The following is a 24,164-nucleotide window of genomic DNA, read 5'->3' as shown; positions in this document are numbered from 1 at the left end:
CATCGTCATCATCATCCTCTTCCTCCTACCCTTCATCCTTGGTGACCCATGCAGTCACGGACTCCATGATTTCCTGGTCAGACATAGCCTGGCACCTGGGGTCTCCTTTGACCACTTCCAGCCAATTGTGGATGGTGTTCCCAGTTACCAGTTCTCCCGCAGCTTCCATCCGCCAGACAAAGTCTTCATCTTTTAAGATGGTAAAGTCGGAAATGGCCTCTTCACTCTTCAGGAACTTGTTCCAACCATGTTCAAGCACAAGTGCAGAGAGTTCCCCCAAAGCCTGCACCCAGTTATAGATTGCAGACTTGAGGGAATACACTTGAGGTTGGCCGAGGTCCTCTCCCCCCTACTGTCCTCTCCTTGGGCTGCCTCCTCCTTGTCCTCCAGCACAACCACCATGTCTTCCATAAACCTCTTCCGGTACAGCCACTTCAGTGCTGCGATAATACCCTGGTCCATCGGATGCAAGAATGAGGTTGAATTACAGGGCATGAACCTAACCCTAATCTGACTTCCATCTCCAACCAGTTTCTCAGAAGGATGAGCAAGAGCACTGTCAAGGAGCAGCAGAACCTTTATTTGGTTGAGGGCAAGGCCAAGACCCTCCATTTGATAATGGATAATCTCCTTCACAGCATGACTGTAGAACCACTCTCTGAAGATCTTGGCCGTAAACCAAGCCTTCAGCAAGGAGAAATAAATTACTGGGAGACAATCCATTAACTCCAGGAGGCAACGTGGCTGTTTGGCATGCCCCACTACAGAAAGCTTCAGACAATGGAAGCCCGTTGCACTGACTTAACACAAAACAGACACACGTTGTTTGCTTGCCTTATGACCAAGCAACGACTTCTTCTCGTCAGCCAAGATATTGGTTGGGACAGACCTGAAGAACAGACCAGTTTCATCAATGTTATGAACCACTGAGGCATACTTCTTCGTCAATCAGATTTTTACGTTTGGTGCAAAACTTATCTATTCCTTTGGTGTCTACATCCAAAGCTTCACCATAGGTAATATTATTAGACAGCCCATGTCGAAATTTGAACTGTGTCAGCCAATCTTCAGAGGCCCTGAAATTGGTGATTCCCAGTTGCTCAGCGAACTTGGTGGCTGCAGCCTTCAGCTCAGTGGGATGCACAATCATGCCACTGGCACACTGTGGTTGGAACTGCTTCAGACAGGCCCAATCAAGTTCGCCAAAGCATGGCTTGGTCATCATTTTATGCTCATTCCATTGTATAGTTGCACCATGTTCACTCTGGGATAGCATCTTGATAAGAGTCCTTGTTCTTCCACAGATCTTGCAATATGGTCAGGGGCATGTCATAGTGCTGGATCAGCCTTGCAATGGTCCAGCCTTGCAATGGTCCAGCCTTGGTCCATCTTCTCAATTATCTCCATCTTCTTCTCCACAGAGAAAACAATACGACGCCTTTTAGAAGGTGGTGGAGGAGCCATGGAGACAACAACCAGGACCATACAAAAGGCCAGCAGGACCTCAGCAGACAGGGCACCACCACAAAAGCCAAAAACTCAGCCATCACTCAGAACCAGGGTTGTGTAGTAAGTGGAGCACGGAGCACTTAAGGGCCATATGCGAGGCATGTGGGACCACAGGCAAAGTCACAGCACCATGTGTACAATAGGGTAATTTCAAAATCACAACAGAGCACTAGAACATGAAGCACTAAGGGCCAAAACCTTTGCAACAGCACTACTGCAACGAGCAAGGCATGGGAGGCCACAGACTAAGTCACAGCACTTGGGTTTTGCCACCAAGCAGTCACAGATTCATCTTCACTATACAAGATCCATGGGAGAGAATGAAAGAGCAACGGTAGGCTCGGCATACTGGATGGGCTGCTCCCGCAATGCATTCTGATTGGCTGGCATGTTGCAGGTGTTTCCTGGCCAGCTGGGTCCTGTGTTTAAGCCGGATGATATGCCTCACCACCGGATATTGCATTGGACTGCCAGTTGCTTCTTGCTTCTGCATCGAATATTGTTTTAATAGAGCCAGGCAAAAAGTGCCGGATAATTCAATGGGCCAGTTTTTGCAACAATGGATAACTGAGTTTACTGTATTTCCATTCTGGCCACTGTACAGATATGAATCCCACAACATGGGACACATGACTGCTCAGAGCCTAACTGGTGTGAGTGAAAGTGTGCGTGGTGGTGTGGGATGAAGGTCTGGACGATGGTGTAGGGTGATACTGTAGTTTGCTGATGGTATGGTCTGGGTGATGGTGTGGTCTGGGTGATAGTGTGGTTTGGGTGATGGTGCGGTCTGGGTGATGGTGTGGTCTGGGTGATGATGCATTCCGGGTGATGGTGCGGTCTAGGTGATGGTGTGGGCTAAGTGATGGTGTGGTCTGGGTTATGGTTTGGTCTGGGTGAGGATGCATCCTGGGTGATGGTGTGGTGTGGGTGATGATGTAGGCCAAATGATGGTGTAGTCTAGGTGATGATGGTAAGATGGAATGAGCAGTTATGCAAGTCTGTTTGCTGATGATGCGAAGATCATGAGGAGAGTAGAAGTTGAAGATGACTGTAAAATGCTGCAGGAGGACCTGAATAGGATTCATGATTGGAGCTGGATGTGGGAAATGAAATTCAGCACAATGTAAAATATTGGAAATGGGTAAAAGTACCAAGAGATCATCATTGAATGATTTGATGGATAATGAATCAATCACAAAAGCAAGAGAAAAGGACATGGGAGTGCTGGTCCAAGATAATTTGTCACCTGAAAAACACATTATCATCACTGAATGATTTGATGGATAATGAATCAATCACAAAAGCAAGAGAAAAGAAGGACATGGGAGTGCTGGTCCAAGATAATTTGTCACCTGAAAAACACATTAATAAGATAGTTAGACAGATATATATTCTCTTGATTAACATCAGTGTCGCATTTCTTACAAGGATGAGGATGTGATGAAAAAATTGATAGTGGCCATTATCTGCCTCAGGCTGGAATATGCAGCAGTAGTGCAGTTCCCACATAAGAAGAAAGATATAAACAAGATCGAGAGAATTCAAAGAACAGCAACCAAGATGGTCCGTAGCCTGGCTGATCTGTCATATGGCGAAAGGCTGGAAAAACTAAACCTGCCTTCCTTAGTAGAAAGAAGAGAGAGGGATGACATAATGGCAGTGTTCAGGGCCAGGATGGGAGCAGAAAAAATTGACAAAGAAAATCTGTTAGTATGGGATAGGAGGGTAACAAGAGGACACAGAATGACACTGGGAGAACCAGGTTGCTTGAAGGATATCAAGAACGATAGTTTTCCATAAAGATGCACAAACCTGTGGAACAGCCTGGACAAAGAGACTGTCCAGTCTAAAAACACAAACGAGTCCAAAGCAAAATCTGATTTATTGAGAAACAGAGATGCAACCCCACGAGCATAGCTCATTTCATGTAAATCACAACTACAAAAATACAACTAGGCACACACACACACACCAAATTACTGTATATACGAAGGTCACACGCTTGCACAAACACTCACTCAGGTTGGTGAGTACATGACTGTGCTTGACAGGGGTAGTAGTGGGGGTCTTGGGTGGAGCAAAGGTGGTGCTGTAGTATTCCACGTGGTCAAAGAGAAATGCAAACAGATGAAGAGGTAACTGATCAGCTGAGCAGAGCACGGGAGACAGAGCCACTGAGGCAGTTCAGCCGGTCTGTCTGGCGGCAAGCGGTTTGAATTGCCGAAATGGTGGGGATAACCATGTCGAACAATGGAAAAGGGAATATACAGTAGATTTAAAACGATCGATCGAAAAACGAGGGTTTCCTGTATATTACTGTATGAATGAAACTGAAAATGAGCACAAGCACAATATTACTGTACAACTACACAATACACAACACATTTAAAAATAAAAGAAAATATAAAATCAACAACCACTTACTTTAAAACAAGGCTGAAGAGCTGAAATATTGTATTTTCTAGAAAGAAAATTAATGAAGCTAAATGAAATTTAAGCAATTTATACAGTCTACGGTAACTGATAAAAGGAGGCTCAATAGATTTTTCTTTAAAATGTATAAGGTTGACATTACCTGTTATTATAAGGACACTCTTGTAAATGGTTCGCAATGTGCTTTACGTCTTTGAATCCCCAGGTATTGATATGCTCAAATGACTTGCTGAAGAACCGTCGCTGGAAAGAGAGGAATCATCAATCAAAAGCAAGAAAAAAATAAGTACACAGAGCTACACTAATGTTGAAACAGTATGATAATTAGTAATTTTCATGATGTGAAGCTAATCATAAACAAACACACAAAAAATATGACCAATGGGAGGATCAACTTTTACCACTACTCAAAAATAATTCTTCACATGAACTCTCAGAGATGACTGGAGGCTTTTCTATCACGCAATATAGTGATCTCTTGGCTATAATGATTTTTATTATCATGACAAGATGAAACTCTGCACTCCTGCTGCAATCACATACATGTTGACTCTAAAACATCGTTATTGAGCACCTGAGCTGGTTTCTGCCAATGATGATAATGCAGTGTCCATGGTTTCTGATGGCTCTGAGTGTCACAAATTCATGACACTGTACTCTTATGAGAATTTGTGACACTATTATTATTATTACGGGAACTAGCTAACGTCAGTGAAATCGAAGAAAAATTTGCTCAGTTAACCGTCCCAACTGTGCTCCACTGGGAATTGTTTTTCAAAACATTCATCTTGTTTATAAGTGACTTTCTATTGCACAACCTTAGTGAATTACTGAGTGATGATTTTATGAATATATTGTTCCACCGCCCCTTTCTCAATAGCCGTTGAAGAAAGGCCATGCCCACTTCCAGTGAACATGCCTCTCTATCAGGGTGTGAGAAACAGACTTCGTTAATTGGAGAGAAACAACCACTAGGGACAGACATATGTCAGGACAGTGAGGATTCCCAGAGATTAACCCTTTGTGTCTTGAGCTGTGGGTCTTTGTAGTTCTACACATCATACTGCTCCATTCACCGTAGTTTGTTAGTTGGTGCTGAACTGTCACGAAGTGTGGACATAGCTGAGAGCAGTGAACCCAGTCTACTGTTATTCTTGACACCATATTTCTCCAGCCTGCAGCCCAGGGAGTGTGGACGTAGTGACGGGGGAGCTCATGCAGGATCATAGAAGATTTACCCCTCATCTGGCGGTGTCTTAGCGGCGACTCCAGTCTTGTAGCCCCATGACTCCATATCTCCAATTAACAGTATTTCTTTTTGTGTTTTCTAGGCTTGAGAGTATTAGCTCGCTTGACTGTGTGAGTGACTGAATCTATTTGTTTAAGATTCTCGAAATGTAAGAAATTATCAAGATGGAATTAACAAAGTTACAGATTGTCTCTTTAAGCTCAATTAAATGTAAAATCGTGTTTCATTTCTCCATATTGCTCTTACTTTATCTGCTTAATTCCAGTTTGCACAAACTTTCCCTGATGTTAATCATGGCTGGTAGTTAAGCCAGTTCTTTAATCTTAATTCATAATAATCAGTTGTGAGTTGGCATAAGCAAGAGCTTGGAACAGTAGTACCAAGTTACTAATGACCTCTTTCCAGGGAAAACTTTATTTTGATTGTCATGGGGTAAGGGCACTTTCTCTCAGAGGCCAACAGTACTACTAATTCAGCATCCATGAGTAATTATGTCTTGTTGTGCGCCATCTGTAGAGGAAGTATATAAATCTCGTCTTTAAAGAACTGGCAATGTAAGCCAGGATAAAGAAAAATTTAATACACTAATTTCATGGGTCAATCCACCTCATGTCAATGGCAACTTTTCTTTACTTCCCTCGATATGTAGTGGTTTACTCCTTTCCCTCCTGTGACAATGACAGATTCAGAGATGAGGCTCTGCTCAAGAAGTTAATCCAGAATGGTGGAGACCACTAACTCTCTACCCCCTACCCTCGGGACCTCTTACCTCAAACTCATCTCAAGTGTCTATAAGCTATGTGTTTCTTCCTTACTGTGCCCTTTACGTCACTTTCTACTAACTTAACAATGCCTAGGTATGTTTCTGATACTTACCATAACAGTATTTCTGTATTGAGTACATTCTTGTAAAAAGGAAAATTTGGGTTTGAACTTGGGATGCCTGGTACCTATTAGGACAAATATCACAGGTTCTTTGCTTTCGTTATCAGGCAATTCTATTATCACACATACCATCTTCAGTACCAATTATGCATGACAACCAAGGGATCACTGTACTACCAGTCCCCTGTCCTGTTATGTTCTGAATTATGGTAGCCTAATCACTAGCTTCTACACTAGCTTTCTGTATTATTCTTCTTCTTTGTTCAGTGTTTACACTTCAAATGTTGCCCAAGTTATCTAAAACCATAGTTTCTTGTGATGTTGTTGTTTTGGATGCTTTTAGATCATCTTAGTGGGACAGATATATTTTAGGCATTTCTCTGTGATAGGAACTTCCTCTCTCTCTCTCTCTTTATTTTATTTTCCTATTTTCCCTCTTTTCCCAATTTCTCTCTGCTCCCTGGTTTTGTGGGAAGGATCTGTTGTGTTTCCTCCTGACTTTTAGACCTTTCCTTCCTCTTCTGTCTTTGTTTTTCTTCACTAGAGTTAGCTGGCTTCATGTGGCGTTTCTTCTTCACCAAGTGACTTTTAATCACTCTTCTTTGTTGTGGGTCTTACCTACTTATTCATATACATATACTGTATTTATTTTAGGGTGTACTATATTTTGCTTTTATGAAGCTAACAAGCTTATTACAGTACCATTATTTTTCATGCCCTTTAATATTATTTTATTAAAGTTTATTCCCTTGTTTTACATGGGCTAGGGAGTGAATGAATGGCTGTCTTTGAGCCTTATTTGCTTCCTTTCCCTATGTCTAGCCAGGATGGTCAGTAGATCATTGGTCCATCCTACTGGAGTCCATATTACTGGGCTGTGTCATCCAATACAACAGCAATCTTGACAGGCTGAAATCCTGTGAGACACTGATCTCACAGTATTCTGGTAAAACCAGATCTAAAAGTGCTCTGTACAACAGTCAATGGGTTAAAGCACTCTCAATGAATGGGGCCAGTAAAGATGTATATCAGCGGAATGGTTGGGGTGTTTTGCTCACACAGTGCCACTCAAAGATGAGGATGGCAGGTCATCATGATTTCAATGCTCAGATAGCTGGGACCAAGTACCCAAGCCCCTGCATCCCTACACTCATGATGGGGCAAAGGATGACAGACAGACAGATCTGTACAACTGGAAAGATTGTAAGCCACTGTAGGGTGCTTTGAGATTTAATATGAGAACTATTCTATTACCTTTAAAAATCCACTGACTGGCACATGTGATTCTCCATGAATGATGGATATTAGACGTTCCAGTGTACATTATATGTAATTTCATCTCGCTCTCTCATTCTCATCCCTGGCCTCGACACCATGGTGCTGAGTCCTTTCACCTGAGGGTGACTGCCCTATTTTTTCTGGCTGCTTAATATGTTTCATTATTTATCAGGCGTACCACCTTTTCTATTCTGAAAGAGGCTGCTATTTATCACCCAGACATGGCCCCTTTCACACTCAGAAATGGCTGATGTTTATCACCTTAACCCAACCTTGCATATTTACATGGTGGCTGATGTGGCAATACAGAGTCAACTTCGTATATCTATGTTTTGATCCCCTTCCCATTTTGAGTGAATCAGGACTGTAAACATCAGAAACTGATATGTGGTGACTTTTGCTCTCCCACCCAAGACCACTAGGCCCCCAGTATGCCCAGGCTGTAAGTCTTGGAACCATTGTTTCACCAAATATTTATTATAGCCAAGTATTTACAATAACCAATTCATAACAACCTGTAAAACATGAAGTAGTGTAGGTTATCAAACACTAAGCAACGTGCAACAGAATGCAACAGTAAAAAATAAATGCTTAGAGATGTAAAAACGATGCACCAGCATTCTCTCAGCTGAGCTTGGCTGCCATGGGCATGTGACCATCTAAACAGAGTGGGAACTTCAAATTTGTATGTACATTACATGATTGTTTTTTCATATTTTTTCTGGCCAAATTACATCTCTTTGTGCAATGAGCTAAACGTCAAATTTGCTGACCTGGGGATGTCTCATATAGGTACAAGTGGCCTGCTGCCAAGGTCACATGACCTTCTACAATATACAGTTCTGGAGCTTTAAAATGGTACAGACATGTCAAATTATTTTGTTTTCTTGTTTCTTGGGCTAAAATACACCTCTTTAGCCATTAACCCCAGCATCAATTTTTGTAGACCTCAGGATCTCTCTTAATGATACAGGCAGCCAACCTTTTAAGGAATAATATGACCAGCTTTACATCCACGTGTGGCTGCCGTTATATGGCCATCCCCTCTCCTGAGGGCAGTTAACATTTATTACATGCATATGACTGCCCTCCCACCAGTTATCCTCAGACATGGATGCTCTCTTATCCATGGGAAGTTTGAAAGGGTTACTGAGCGTGTCATCATCAATTTTCCTAACAAGGCCATCCTTTCATCCATTAGTTGTTCCCACACCATCACCTATTTCATCTGTCTTAGATGTTTTGTTCATGATAATCCTTCACAGACTGCCCAAACCACTGATACTGCCACTTACTGACAGCTGCTGTGAGACCTTGGAATCCAGTAACTTAAATTTTAAAGTGAGACCTTGGAATCCAATAATTTAGATTTTAAAGTCATGTTCTTAGATGCAGTTGACTGAAAAAAGAGCAGTGGGTGGGGTCACCTGATCTGTGGCATTCTGCAGCAGTTTATTCATCCCACCCACAATTCACTGCAGAAGGGGTGTATGTGATCGTTGGCATTCATTTACAGTAATCCCTCCACTATCTGATGTGACTGAGCCAAAGGCATGTCCAGAAAGTGGGGCCGTCCGGATAGTGGGCCCTTGCCTCCTGGACTGGTACTTCTGGACCCTAACCCAGCCTAACTCAGAAAACCACCTACATAACTCTGTACTGGACATGCATAGCACCTATTTGAGACCCTATTCACACAAATAAGGGAGAGAAAGTATGCAATAAATGAAAAGGAACCAGACAATGAGGAATAAGAAGTGAGCATGGAAAATATGTAGCAGTGTACAGAGTACTTACAACACATCCATTGCCGTTCGTTATGAAGGTTAACCCGCCTCCCCTAAGGCTCTGGCAGTGGTGAAAATGCTCTTGAAGCATGTACAGTAATCCAGTGTTGAGCTGCACTTAACCCCCCCCATCCCGACGTTTTCTGGGCAGTGGTACGCCCCAGTCCCGACATTTTTGGACCTTTTTTTTTTTTTTTTTGCTCAAACATCCGCTTTTGGTGAGAAACATTGAAAATTCATAGAGAAATCGCTCACCTGAGGTTTGAAATACTCGATCCAGGTAGGAGTACCTCCTTACCTTACAGGGTTTTCTATCAGGCTGGCTGCAAAGAAAACGAGTTCTATGGGAGGATAACTATTCCACACCACTCATAAACGGTATTTATTTATTTATTTGGTACGAATTTATATGTAGTACGAGAGTATATTGGTTTTCAAATGGTAATATAGGCATTATAAGCATTGTTTCACTCACTAACTCATCACCATTCCTGACCTTTTTTTGCCACATTACCTGATCATCATTTCTGACTGTTTCTTCCTCTAATGTTTGTCCTCCACATTGTCATCGACTGGGGAATCACTCTGGCCCTGAATTTCGTACCGTGGCATGACATGGCTTTACTGGGCAGGTCACTGATAATAGGTGAATTGCTGAAAAAGGGCATGCAGGGGGGTGGGGGGAAGGAGGAGGTCATGCTGGGTAAGGCATTGTCCCTGCCTGGCATCTTGTAGAGGAAGGTGTCCCATGTATACGTGCCAAAAATCACTCGCGAAAATTGAAAATTGTGCAAATTAGGGATGGGGCGGGTTAATCCTTTGCACTATGAGTTATAATTATTTAACATTGCACATTCTTTTCTTCACTGCACCATGCCAGTTTCAACCGCCAGTTTCAACTGCCAGTTTACACTCTGTACTGAATCTTTGCACTCTGAATTCTAATTTCATAACACTTCACAACCCTGTAAATTCCCATGTGGTCTAGTGGCGAGGTATTGCAGTTTATTCACAAAAACAAGCATGTGCGGCATCCACTGAATGTGAGCATCTAGTCAGGATGGTAGTTAGGTGGTACCTGGGGAGGGATGGGGGAAGTTGGAAAGCAATCACCGAGCGTAAACACAGCTGTTCGGCGCTGCATGCCAATTCCAAAGTACGGTTGAAAAAAATGTTGGATTTTTTTTATTTATTATTTTAACGTTTTTTGGCGATTTGGGGGTTCCAAAGGTCCGGGCCCAAACTGTCCGGTGAGTAGGGAGTCCGGATGGGCGTCCGGATAGTACAGGGATTACTGTATTTGTGAGTCTGTGCATTGATCAACTCTCGAACCACTGAATGGATCATCTTCAAATTCTGCACAGGTGTTGGAACCGAGGAAGTGGTTCAGTTTTGGTGAAACTCCACAAAGGGTAAGGGTGGAAGTGCGGGGCCCCAAATTTGAGGCACAGATGGGGTGTTGTGACCTCGTGTCACTTTGCTCTAGTCTGAATATTTCCTTACCTCTACTCTCCAAACAAGAAGCCCTCCAACATCTCTTAGTGATGTGGGATAATCCCAAGAACTGGCCCTTTCCCAAAAATCTGATGGAGTTTCTGATGGAACCAATGCTTTTAAATTTTCCATTTCCTCCATGTTTATCTCCTCATATCCAAACTAGCAGACACAGTCCTATCCTGCACACACACATATGACAGGCTTGTTTTCACTTCACCTTATAGTAGGATAGGTCACCCAAGGTTTAAGTGATACATTAGACCTACTTAGGGATGGCTGATTAATGGACTTCAGGCTACCAAATTCAGGATTTTTACTTTGTTGATTTGTGTTTCATGGGAAATGACAGCAGTTAAACCGAGTCAGACTCTGTGCAGGGAAATTCAGATTTTGTGGGCCAGAAGCCATCTGAAATGCTTATAGCATCCAAGTGCAGCTCCAGTACTGATTCAAAAAAAGGAAGAAATAAAGCAGCAAATGGTAATACAAAAAAGCAGTCTTGGCATATATGAATGAAAGAATGCCAACATTAGTGAATATGATTGACTTAGAGCACCATACTGATATTCTCATGGCTATTTACAACCACAAAATAAAATAAAATGGGCTTTCATCATAAGATTCCTCAGAAAACCATCAGGAGTGTATATTCATGGATTTCAGTTTTAATGCTGTGCAATGCAACTAACTAAAGAGTAACTTTTCTTCTAAACAATTAAAATATTCATGCTTGTTTACTATGCACTGCAAATGGCACCCCTCATTGAGGGTCTTTATTGTGATTGTTTTTTGTCCCTTGCTGAGTTCAGAGCAGTGAATCTGATCAAAATAATCTGGACTTAATTCAATCGTTATTCACCCCTTTCTTTTCCAAAGTTTTAGAATCTTGACTGCCTGTATAATGGCTCCTATCTTCAGATTATAATGGGCAGAATTCACTGGGCTACACAAAACAGCAAATTCACTACATGTTGCTACTGCTTAACCCCAGTCTATCTGACTGAGCAGACCCACTGACTGCAGACAAGCAACTGCTTCTACTGGGTCATTCTGCAAGTACAGTACCGTACGAGCACTGCATAGGGAACCAGCACCCCCTGGTGGAAGATAATGCCTTGCCAAGATCAGACCAGGGTCCTTCCCACGGTGATGTACAGTACTGGGAAATATGAGGAGGTTTGGATTCTGGATGATGTTGCAGCTGCTCCACCCAGGGTCACACGGCCACAACATGTAGGCTCCTCTTCAGCACCTCACTACATGTACACCTTGTGATTGTCCTATAATTTTTGACCATTAACAGTCCTTTGAAAGATAACTTATTCCAGATACCAGTGAATATAAAGTACCGTAATAATATTCTCATGGCTATATACAACTACAGAGTTTTAACAACAGGCTTTCATCACAAGTACAGTATGTTTACTGTTATCTTACTAATCTGTTTTAGTGCTCTTGCTTACTGTTACAATACTTGATACTGGTAATAATTTGTCACCAAAGTGAGAAAAATCAGTTAAAAATCTGTCAAACTCTGAAGACCTCCAGACCCATATTAATCTTTTTCTACATAAGGTTCAACTAATTAAAACGAGAAGCAAAATGCCATGGACCCAGACTGACAGGTGATGACCAAGGACTGAATACAGGTCACGTTGAAGACTGCTACATGAAATGTGAGGGGCATGAATGATAGGGTGAAAAAGAGACAGATTGTCCAGGTGGCAAAAGATGCAAAACTGAACATATGTGGATTGACTGAGACCAAATGATGAGGTTCACTGAAATCAGTATTAAGATATAGGGTAGTGAACATAGAAGCAAAAAAAATGTGGCATAACAGTACTGTGATAACCACTTTAACCCTTACACCGCGGGCATGTTTACCGATGTTTTGCGAGTGCCACGGGGTTATTCGGGCTCCGACAGACTCTCAAAAAATATTTGCCAAAAATCAGTTATTAGCCCTAGATTATTAAAATTACATATGCTTATGGCACATACCTTCAGCTTTCTCCTGGAATGTTTGTTGAGCCTTCGTCAGTTACTGTAGGACTTGTGGAGACCTCTGAAGTTGGGTAACGAAGTCTCCACTTTACACTTCCCGACAACCCGTAATATGATTACCACAGCCAGATATTAACACTATAAACACTACTCTATGATTTTCAAGTAGTTTGGGATCCATACTCCAAAAAAAAAAACCACTGTGAAAGCAATGAAAATTATGAGCGCGTCTGACCGCCGCACTTGCGCTAGTTCGCTCTTGGTACTCTGTCATTTATTATTCATAAAACCCCTCACACTTTATATTTCTATTACTATATAACACATATATATCTACAGTCTTTATCCATAAGTTTCCTTCAGTAGCATTAGTTTATTGTCACTGTAGGGATTCAATTTCTTTCAGTAAAATACGTAGCATTCACTTTCTCGTCCTGTGTACTAGCATTGAGAGTGAATGTCACTTTCATCTTCACTCTCATAACTCATAATATTCAGACATGCTAGAGTGAAACTTTCACTTTCATTACTCCTAGGGTATATACTCGTATTCTAATAATACTACTCATTTACATTTCTATTTACGTTCTCTATTTTATTTACGTTATTTACATTTCTATTTTATTTACACTGTGTTATGCACTGTCACTTGAAGTAACTTATAAAACTATTTTCCATTGTTCACGTATATTTACATTCATTACTTTCATTTGCTGTTTACACATTATTTACACATTATTTACAATTCCACTTGCACTGTTTTACTCAATAGAAAGATCGTAGTCACTCTTTTATCAATTGTCAGCCCTTTACCTCTTTCCACACGAGGTTTAGTAGGGGGTAAAGGTCACAGGGCCTTTTGCATGGGGGAGAAAAAGGCCCTGAAGTCAGCAAGAGGAAGAGACGTACCTCTCCTTCGGAAGATGAGAGAGAACTGATAAGGGAAGGCTGGCCCGGGTAGAGGCCTAGTTAGGGGATATTCAGTACTACCAACGTAGCTCTTGAAACAGCTATGTATTTCACTGAAATGATTGGCAGGATCTCTAGACAATACATTATAAATTAGGTAGTTCCAGGTGAATGTAAATATCACTTAGGCTTCTCCCTTCCCTCCTTATGTGTATATTTATTACAAAAATAGATTATATGGCATATTTCAAGGGGAAAAAATCAGCGAAAATTAGCGAACAAGTGCACGTGAGGTGTTGTCAGGTAATAATTAGCCAATTCCAGGTGTATGGCACTCGCACTTACCTTATTTCTTTCTTGTATATATTATTTGGTATAAGAATAGGGCATAGGGCTTATTTCAATGGATGAAATCAGTGAAAAATTCCAGGGAAGATTTACTTAGCGTAGCACGGCCGGGCAGGCGAGAGGATAGGATAATGGAGGAGGGGTAGGGAGGGGAGTCAAGAAAGGGGAGAAATGGCTAAATTGTCAACAATGGATGGGAGTACAGATGAGATTAGGAGTGCTGACTAGTGTTGGACACTGGCAGTACTGATAGATGATACAAGCCCCCACTTGGAAGCCCGGGTGAATTCAAAATAACACAGAATCACAAAAGCGACGCCCCGCGGTATGATTCCTTGCTCCCAAGCGTCACGAAAGTGACGCCCCGCGGTTAAGGGGTTAATGGACGGAAGTGAAGCTTGGACCTTGTAGAAAGGACACAGTCAAGAGTGAGAGCAGTGGAAATGAGTTATCAGAGACGAGCATGTGGAAAGACAAACTGACAAATAAGGAAGTGAAGGAGCATTGTGGTGTGGATGAGAATATGCTAGAAAGCATTAGGAGAAATACACTGAAGTGGTTTGGCAATATTGAGAGGACTGGGAATGAGAGACTAATGAGGAGAGAATATGTGAGTGAGGTAGAGGGGTTGGAGAGGGAGGGGGAAACTGAGGATGAGACGGGGGGGATGGAATGGAGAGTTATATGTGAGAGAGAGGCGTAAGTTGGAGGGAGGGCATTAAGATGGCAGGGGACAGGGCAACATGGAGGTGATTTGTTTGTGGCCACCCCTTACAGGATTAGGGTGTCTGGCTATGGATAGATAGATGAAAGTTCAACTTAAATTTCAAATATCTCAATTTAACAAGGTTTCTTCTGAACCAAATATCAATAAACTGGAGAATCTACGGTACAGCATATCTCCTCTGGTCAGGGGAGTTGTCATTAAACTTAACAATGCTTCTCATATGGCAGTGGACAGTACACTGCAATCACGTGCAGTGCAATCATGACTGAAACTCCTTCAATCTGCAGGTACAGATATCTTCATGCTGTTCAATCTTTATGGGTCCAATGCCTGAACCGAAAGCAGTCATCCCGGCTTCATCAAATCATGCAGCATTGCATACACCTCAAAAAGCTAGCTAATTACCTAGGTTCCTTCAAAGGTATGGGTAGAAATTAATATCCTCGATGGCAGCAGGTAACTCTGTGCTTGTCTCATTCCCATTCTAAACCCTCAAAACAACACTTTGGAAGGCAGAATTTTCAGAGCTCTGATGTGTAGATCACAGTTTTACTTAAATGATTAAGATAATTATGTAAATAATTTGATAAATTTAATAATGTGATGTTACTAAATTTCATAAACAACCAATGTTTTAATGAAATTGTAAAAAAAAAAATATACAGTCATTAAACTAAAAATCATTCCATTTCATATTCCTAACAGTGAGGATCCACAATTCTAAATAATTTTCCAGGAAAATCAAATGAAAATCCATCCAACCATCTATCATCCAATCATACACTGCCCCATGAGGAGTGTAGGAGGCCAGGCTAAGCAGTTGGTCCCGACATTTAAGATGAAAGTGAAAACATGTTAATGTCAGTACTGTACCTAAGTCCAGAGATATTAGGTTCTAGGTCAATGGTTCTCAACCTTTTCTGTCTGCTTCACTAGTCTCATCCATGGAACTCGAACCCTATGCTTACAGAAAAGTTAAATAACATTGCAAAACTGATATTAATCACTACCACAAAAAGACTGTAATCAACGGTTTGCTAGCACTTCCCTGCCAGCTGTGATGATGGAAAGTGTTACAAGGAATATTTTTATGTGACTGAAATAAGAAACACACAAGAAAAGAGGACAGAAGTATACAAGCAGAAGAGATACTCTTTGACATCTGAGAGGAATGTAAAATGTAGAGGGCAACAAACAATGCTGGCAAACTTTTGCCTACAAAGGTACATACGTTCTCAGTGATAACCCCACAGTGTTATCTCCCGCTAAAACTGCACGTGAACAAAAACATAGGTCATATTCAGTTCACCGAACACAAGTATGTTACAGTAAACTCTCAATTAAACATCATTGCAATTTCCGGCCCGACACAATATCCAGTGCAGTTGGCTCAGCTGTATTAAAGCAATATCTGGCAAAATTATGCAACATCCGGTGCTGAAATGGGACGTAACCGGTCGTTCTATGCAATTATCTGGTGTTGAGGCATGTTAACTGGCTTGTAAGTGGTAGCCAAAGCACCAGCCAATCAGAATCCGTCATGGGTGCAGCACATCCAGCACGCTAAGAACACCGCTGTGCTCTCATTCTTGCTCATGGATGTCGTATGGTAAAGAAGTGTCTGTGTGCTCCGTTCTTCCGACCACATGGTCGCGAAACCCTAGTGCTGTGACTAACTCTGCGGCATATTATGTTCGCTGTTGTTGCAAAGCCAATGGCCTGTCAGTGCTTGTGTCCTAGTGACCTGCTGTGATCCAGAATACAATATACTGTACTATACGAGTGCACACAGCAAAAACCCCCAGTGCTGTCTCTCCTTCCCATCTGCCTCACTTGTGGCCCCTAAGTGCTCCGTGCCCTTGAGCTCACCCGTGTACTTGATCCTAGCTGTGCATGATGGCTGAGTCTGTGACTTGTGTGGCAGTGCCCTGGTTGCTGCAGGTCCTGCTGGCCTTGTGTATGATCCTGGTTGTTGTCTTCATGGCACCTCCACCACCTTCTAAGAGGCATTGTATCATTTTCTCCTTGGAGAAGAAGATGGAGCAAACCTGGACGATCGCAAGTCTAATGGAGCATTATGATATGCCCTCGACCACGTTGCAGGATCTGCGGAAGAACAAGCACTCCATCAAGATGTTCTTCCAGGGTGAACATGGCACGACTGTGCGGCAGAACGTGCGCAAGACGATGGCCAATCCACGCTTTGGTGAACTCGACCAGACCTGCAAGAAGTAGTTTCGACAACAGCGTGCCTGTGCTGTGATTGTGCATCCCATTGAGCTGAAGGCTACAGCCACCAATTTCGCTGAGAAACTGGGGATTGTGGATTTCAGGGCCCCTGAAGGTTGGCTGACTCAGTTCAAACTTCAACATGGGCTGTCTAATCAGATTACTTATGGTGAAGCTTTGGAAGCTGACACCAAAGGAATACATGAGTTTTGCACCAAACTAAAAAACCTGTTTGAGAAGAAGATCTGTCTCAATCAGGTTTATAACACTCATGAAATTAGTCTGTTCTTCAGGTCTGTCCCAGCTAATACCTTGGCTGACGAGACAATGAAGTCGTTACCTGGTTGTATGGCAGACAAACAGCGTGTCTGTTTTGTGTTGTACCAATGCAACAGGCTCCTATCATCTGAAAACTGTTGTAGTGGGACTCGCCAAACAGTCACACTGCCTCTGGGGTTCAAGGATAGTCTTCCAGTGATTTATTTCCACTCATTTAAGGCTTGGTTTACAGCCAAGATCGTCAAAGATTGATTCTACAATCATGTTGTGAAGGAGATTATCTATTGTCAAATGGAGAGTTTTGACCTTGTTGGTGACCATGTGAAGGCTCTGCTGCTCCTTGACAACAGTACTGCTCATCCTTCTAGGAAAGAGTTGGTTGGAGATGGAGGTCGTATTAGGGTCATGTTCTTGTCCCCTAATTCGACCTCAGTCTTGCAATCGATGGATCAGTGTATTATCGTGGCAATGAAACGGCTGAACTGAAAGGGGTTTATGGAAGACATGACGGTTCTGCTCAAGGACGAGGACACTAGGGGGGAGAGGACCCTGATCAACCTCAAGCAGTATTCCCTCAAGTCTGCGATCTACAACTGGGTGCAGGCTGGGAGGTAACTCTCTGCACTCACACTTGAGTGTGGTTGGAACAAGCTCCTCAAGGGTGAAGAGACCACTGCTGACTTTACCGGCACTGAAGCTCAGGACTTCGTCCAGTTTATGGGAGCAGCAGCAGAACAGGTAACTGACGACACCATCCACAGTTGGCTAGAAGTGGACAAGGGAGATCCCAGGTCCCAGACATGTCCGACAAGGAAAATATGGAGTCCGTGACTGCAGGGGGCAATGAGGATGAAGGGGAGGAGGGACAGGAGGACAATGATGATGAAATGGCAGAAATCCCAAGGTTCCAGCAGGTTTATGATGCAGTGGACATCCTTCTCGACCACTGTGGACACCCTAATCGGCAGCCTATCTTTACTGATGTCATGGCCACGTACCTCCGGCAGGGCCAAAAGACTGTGATAAAAGCTGCACCCGAGAAGGACCCCCAAGCAGTCCTCCATCATGTCCTTCTTTTGTCCAGTAATGCCTGCCACTTCATTGCCACAGCCCTCAACCTCCTTGCATCGTCCTCTGTCACCCCAGTCGTTGACCTCTTCATACTGACCTCTGTCATCCCAGTTCTCTACTTCCTCACACTGGTGTCACTTACCCAGCCAGGCATCACCAAGGCCACTTCTTCACCATCAGCCCCATCAAATGTGGTGTCTCCACCTGAGGTCTCACCTCAGTCAGAGGCATCACTGGAGCTCCACCTGACACCCCATCTCCACTACCTACTCCAACACCCTTGGCAGAGATCAAGCCTGAAGTGGTCGAGCTGGATTAATCTTTGTGGGAGCCATTCACCACCAGATCATACGGGATTAGGTGCACTGTATAGTACTGTACTGCACGATGTACAACTCTACCCTCCACTGATGCTAAAACTTGGTTACATTGTGTACTGTATTTGAGCCGAATATGCAATATCCAAAGTTTCATTTTATTCGGCATAGGGCTTGGCTGAATTACAACAGATATTTGGGAGTTCACTGTATATGTATACTGACAGAGCACAATACATAACGAAATTATTGTCCAGTTCTCTGTATAAGAACTTTGATAAATCAATAAGCAAACAACCAAATACATCCATTTCTCTCACAATGATTTTTTTTTTTTTAATGCTGTGTCCCCTTTTTTCAGTAAGGGTTAAGGCGTTGCCCCTGGGGTGAGGACTTTGGTTTTGGGGCGCGTAGCATTTTACGACCAAATGCCCTACCTGATGTCCACCAATTACTCTTGGGTGGACTCGAACCTCCGACCCTTCGGTCAGAGCGCCATAACCCACTGAGCCACGGCTGCTACAACCAGCTAGGAAACAAGTGAGCGCTACCTCTCCCAGCAAGGCAGCTTATCCAGGCGTGGCGCGAACTCATGACCCTTCGGTCTCGAGTCTGGTGCTATTCGACTGAGCCGCCATGCCCCCCACTGATACACTCTAATATTAATACTGTCAATAATGTTGTCTGACCACAGTCTGTCTGGTGAAGCAGACACGTTAACCACACGTTAACCACAGGTACCCGTGGTTCTCTGGGGCCTTCCTATAGGTACTATACAGTACAGTACATATACCATGCAGGGAGCAAGTGCCTTTTTGTGGTAGACAGCACTTAACCAAGGTTGAACCGGAGTCCTTCCCAGGATGAGGTGCCTGGGAAGATGAGGACATTTGGCTTTCAGATGGAAGCCACATCTTCTCCACCCAGGTGCACATTGCCACAATGTATAGGCTCCTCGTCTGGACTAGTTATGAGGTTAATACTGTACCTGTATACCGTACTGCTAAAGCAATTTTATCAGTCAAAGGCAACTAAATTTTAATGATCATCAGAATAAGTACTTCCTATGATTTTGTAATACAGATAACAGATAATATACTGTACTTGCATAATCCCAACTTCACTGCGAAATGACAATTCATTATTCAACAAAATCTTAGGCACTTATTGCAAATAACAGATAATGCATCTTTTTAATTCCTATCTATCTATAGCCCGACGCCCTAATCCCGCAAAGGGTGGCCGCAGACAAAACGCCTCCAACTCGCTCTGTCACCCACCATTTGACTATCCTCCCCCCAACTCACCCCCCACCTCCCTCATATACCTCTCAACTCCATCCCTCCACCTCATCCTCGGTCTACCCCTCTCTCCACCTCACCTACATACACCCTCTTAGTCAGTCAGTCATTCTCCATTCTCTCCACATGTCCAAACCACCTCAGTTTATTTCTCCTAATCTTCTCAACCACATCCACATCCACTCCACAACGTTCCTTCACTTCTTCATTTGTCAACCTGTCCCTCCATGTCACTCCACATGCTCCTCTCAAGTAACTCATTTCCACTGCTCTCACTCTTCACTTGTTCCCCTCTTGCAAGGTCCACGCCTCGCTTCCATACATCAGGGTAGGGATCACAATACAATCGTGCAGTGACTTCTTAACTTCCATACTCACCTCCCTATTTCTCATAACTGCTTTCAGTGAACCAACAACCTTCCTTCCCTGCTGTACCCTTTCATACACTTCATCCCCCAAAGTTCCATCCTTACTCATCACACTCCCCAAGTACTTGAATGCACTCACATTCTCCATATCCTCACAATCCAACTTCACTGTACACTCTGTGGCTTCATTCTTCTCAAACACCATAACTTTACTTTGGTTTACATTAACTTTCAGCTTCCTCCTCCTACACACTGTCCCAAATTCATTCACCAAACCTTGCAACTCCCATTCATCTTCACTCAACAATACTGTATCATCAGCAAACAGAAACACTGGAAGCTTCCAAATCTCACCCTCATTCATTAGGGCCACCCCCACATCCACTGCCCTACCTTGCACCTCCTTTACAACCCCATCCATATATATATTAAACAGCCATGGAGACATCACACACCCCTGTTTCAGTCCCACATTGAAATCAAAGAACTCACTCAGCTCACCATCCACTTGCACCGTAGCCCTAGCTCCCTCGTACATACTCTTCACAGCACTCAACAATTTCCCCTCCACTCCATATATTCTTAATACCTTCCACATACCTTGCCTATCTATTCTGTCATAAGCTTTCTCCAAGTCCATGAAGGCAGCATACACTTTCCTTCCCTTCTCTAGATACTTCTCCACTAAACATCTTAGAACAAATATCTGATCTACACACCCTTTTCCCTTCCTAAATCCCCCTTGTTCTTCTCCAACTAGCTCCTCTGTCATATGCCTAACCCTATCAATGAGTATTCTACCATATATTTTACCAGTCACACTAAGAAGGCAAATACCCCTATGGTTACCACATACTTCTCTCTCCCCTTTTCCTTTGTACAGAGGAACAATTATACCTGATTTCCAGTCCTCTGGAACCCTTCCCTCTTCCCAAGCCAATCTACACAACTTCCATATCAACTCCACAACAATATCACCCCCATACCTAAGCATTTCACCACACACTTCATCAATTCCTGGGGCCTTTCCCAACTTAATCTTCTTCATCGCTTCCACTACTTCTGCCATACTGATCTCTTCCTCCCTCCTCTCATCTCTTCTTCTCCCAGCCATTCCCCAACCACTTATACTCGCACTGCTCTCACTCTCTACATTCAACAAATCCTCAAAGTGCTCCTTCCATCTCCTCAATTTCTCTCTTCTCCACCAACAATCTATTATTCCTATCTTTCACTCTCCTTCTATTTCCCCTTTCACACTGCCTTACTTTCTTTACCTCCTTCCAAAACAATTTCTTACTCTCCCTCCATTTCACACTCAGATTCCTCCCAAACTCTTCATCCACTTTCTTTTTACTCACCTTCACCAGTCTCTTCACCTCCCTTCTCCTGCTCACATATACCTCTCTCTTCTCTCTCTCATCTTCTCCCCTACCTTGACTCGCTAACCATTCACTATATGCCTTCTTCTTTTGTTCCACAGCACGTTTCACCTCATCATTCCACCACGCTGTTCCTTGCATCTCCTCCTCACTCCACAAACCGCCTCACACGCTGCACCTATCTCTTCCATGAATATCTTACATACGTCTTCCACCCCTTCCATCTGCTCTAGCTCATACCTTCCCAATCTTTCTTCCACTATGCTCTTATACTCTGCCATTTTCTCACTATCTTGCAATTTCTCCACTCTTCTCACAGGAGATGTTTCCTCCTGTCTTCCCCTTCGTCTCCTCAACCATTTTCTTTGCAGCTTTACCTTGGCCTCCGAGACTCCATTCCCCCCCCCTCTCCACACTCTTGCATCCAACACTTGTCTTCTCATTCGCTCATCCACACACATGTAGTCTATCATTGCCTTTCGTTCAACAAGTTCATCATCCTCATTACTTTCCATGTATACCAGTGAATCATCTTATGATGAAAGTAGGTGTTGGCTATTGCCAACCCCTTACAAGCACAGATGTCCACCAAAGCACTACCATTCCCATCTACTTCACCTGGCACACCCCACTGACCAACCACTCCATCCACTCGTACATTCCCAACTTTGCCATCGTGTCTCAAATCAAATGCACTCTCTCGCTTCTCTCAAACTTGTCCATACATGCTTCTACTCTCACCCAAAACTCATCTTTCACTCTTGCCACTCGGTCCTCTGTCGGGGCATACACACATACAATTGCCCACGCTTGTATACCTAAAGTACTTTCATCCTCACCCATACAATCCTTGCACCCACTGTTCCATACTCTCTTATATTCTCCTTCCACTTCTTCCTTATCATCAGACATACTCCCTCTCTTGCCCTCTCATTCTCATTGACTCCCGCACATATACCTAAACAATAATCCCATTCTCTCACCTTTTCATCTTTCCATTTAGTTTCAGTCAATCCACATATATCCACTTTTGCATCCTCAAGCACCTGAACAATCCCTCTCTCTTTAACTTCATCATTCACTCCTCTCACATTCCATGTTCCCACCCTAAGAATGTCCTTTGTCTGTTCCTTAGTCGTCAACGTATGGTCCGTCCAGGTCCGAGGCGCTTTATTTGCTTTTTTAGTTAGTTCTTTTTACGGGGTGGGGCACTAACCCACCACCAACCCTTTTAGTCGCCTCGTATGACAAGCAGGGATACTGGGGGAGTATTCTTGAAACCCCCCTACCCCCAGGGGGGTAGTACTGATATGTCTTTTTTTTTTTTACTACATTAGCTCCCAATAAAATTAATGCATCTCTAATAATATATGTGCTGTAAAAACAAACACTGTATATCTATGTGCCCATAAAGAAATCATCTATCTATCTATCTGATGCCAGACGCCTCAATCCCATTTGGGGTGGCCACAAACAAATCGCCTCCATGTCATCCTGTCCCCCGCCATTTCACTGCACTGCTCCCAACTCACACCCCCCTCTCTCATATACCTCTCCACCCCATCCCTCCATCTCATCCTCGGCCTCCCCCTCCCTCTTCCCCCCTCCACTTCACTCACATACACTCTCTTCGTCAGTCTTTCACCCTCCATCCTCTCCACATGGCCAAACCACCTCAGTGTGTTCCTCATAACACTTCCTATCACATCCACATCCACACCACAACCCTCCTTTATATCCTCATTCGTCAGTCTGTCTCTCCATGTGACTCCACAGGCTCCTCTTAAATAACTCATTTCCACTGCTCTCACTCTTGACTTGTGTCCTTCCAACAATGTCCATGCTTCACTTCCATACATTAGAGTTGGTATCACAATACTGTCATGTAGTAACTTTTTCACTTCCATGCTCACTTCCCTGTTTCTTATCACTGCTTTCAAAGAACCAGCAACCTTTCTTCCCTGCTGTACCCTTTCAAGCACTTCACCCTCCAAACCTCCATCCTTACTCATCACACTACCCAAGTACTTAAACGTACTCACATTTTCCAATTCCTCACCATCCAACCTCGCTGTACATTCACTGACTTCATCTCTCTCAAAGACCATCACTTTACTCTTCCCTACATTCACCTTTAGATTCCGTTTGTTGCACACTCTCCCAAACTCATCCACCAAGCCTTGCAGCTCCCCTTCGTCTTCACTCAACAACACAGTATCATCTGCAAACAACAGTACAGGGAGTTTCCAAACACTATCCTCTCTCACCAGGGCCACTCCAACATCCACTACCCTACCTTGTACCTCTTTTATTACCCCATCCATGAACAGATTGAACAACCATGGAGACATGACACATCCCTGTTTCAACCCAACCTCCAAAGAGAAAAATTCACTTAGTTCACCATTCACACACACTGCAGCCTTAGCACCATCATACATACTCTTCACAGCATTCAACAACTTTCCATCTACTCCATATATTCTTTATACTTTCCACAATCCTTGTCTATCCACCCTGTCATATGCTTTCTCCAAATCCATGAAAGCCACATAAAACTTCTTTCCCTTCTCTAGAAACTTTTCCAC

General features: G+C 43.2%; 1 protein-coding gene across 1 annotated transcript in view; it reads right to left on the bottom strand.

Moving 5' to 3' along the window:
- Positions 1-24,164, bottom strand: part of LOC145412924 (F-box only protein 30-like) — a 200,243-nt gene that overhangs the window by 4,845 nt on the left and 171,234 nt on the right. Inside the window, exon 13 of the mRNA XM_080282728.1 lies at positions 4,085-4,185. Coding sequence (XP_080138854.1) covers positions 4,085-4,185 — 101 coding nt within the window. The remainder of the gene's footprint in view (positions 1-4,084; positions 4,186-24,164) is intronic.

Source organism: Coenobita brevimanus, chromosome 94, assembly GCF_032717465.1.
Source record: "Coenobita brevimanus isolate Jiangsu-jjx chromosome 94, ASM3271746v2, whole genome shotgun sequence".
In the NCBI taxonomy this organism is placed as follows: domain Eukaryota; kingdom Metazoa; phylum Arthropoda; class Malacostraca; order Decapoda; family Coenobitidae; genus Coenobita; species Coenobita brevimanus.
This window is presented reverse-complemented; position numbering and strand designations above follow the sequence as displayed.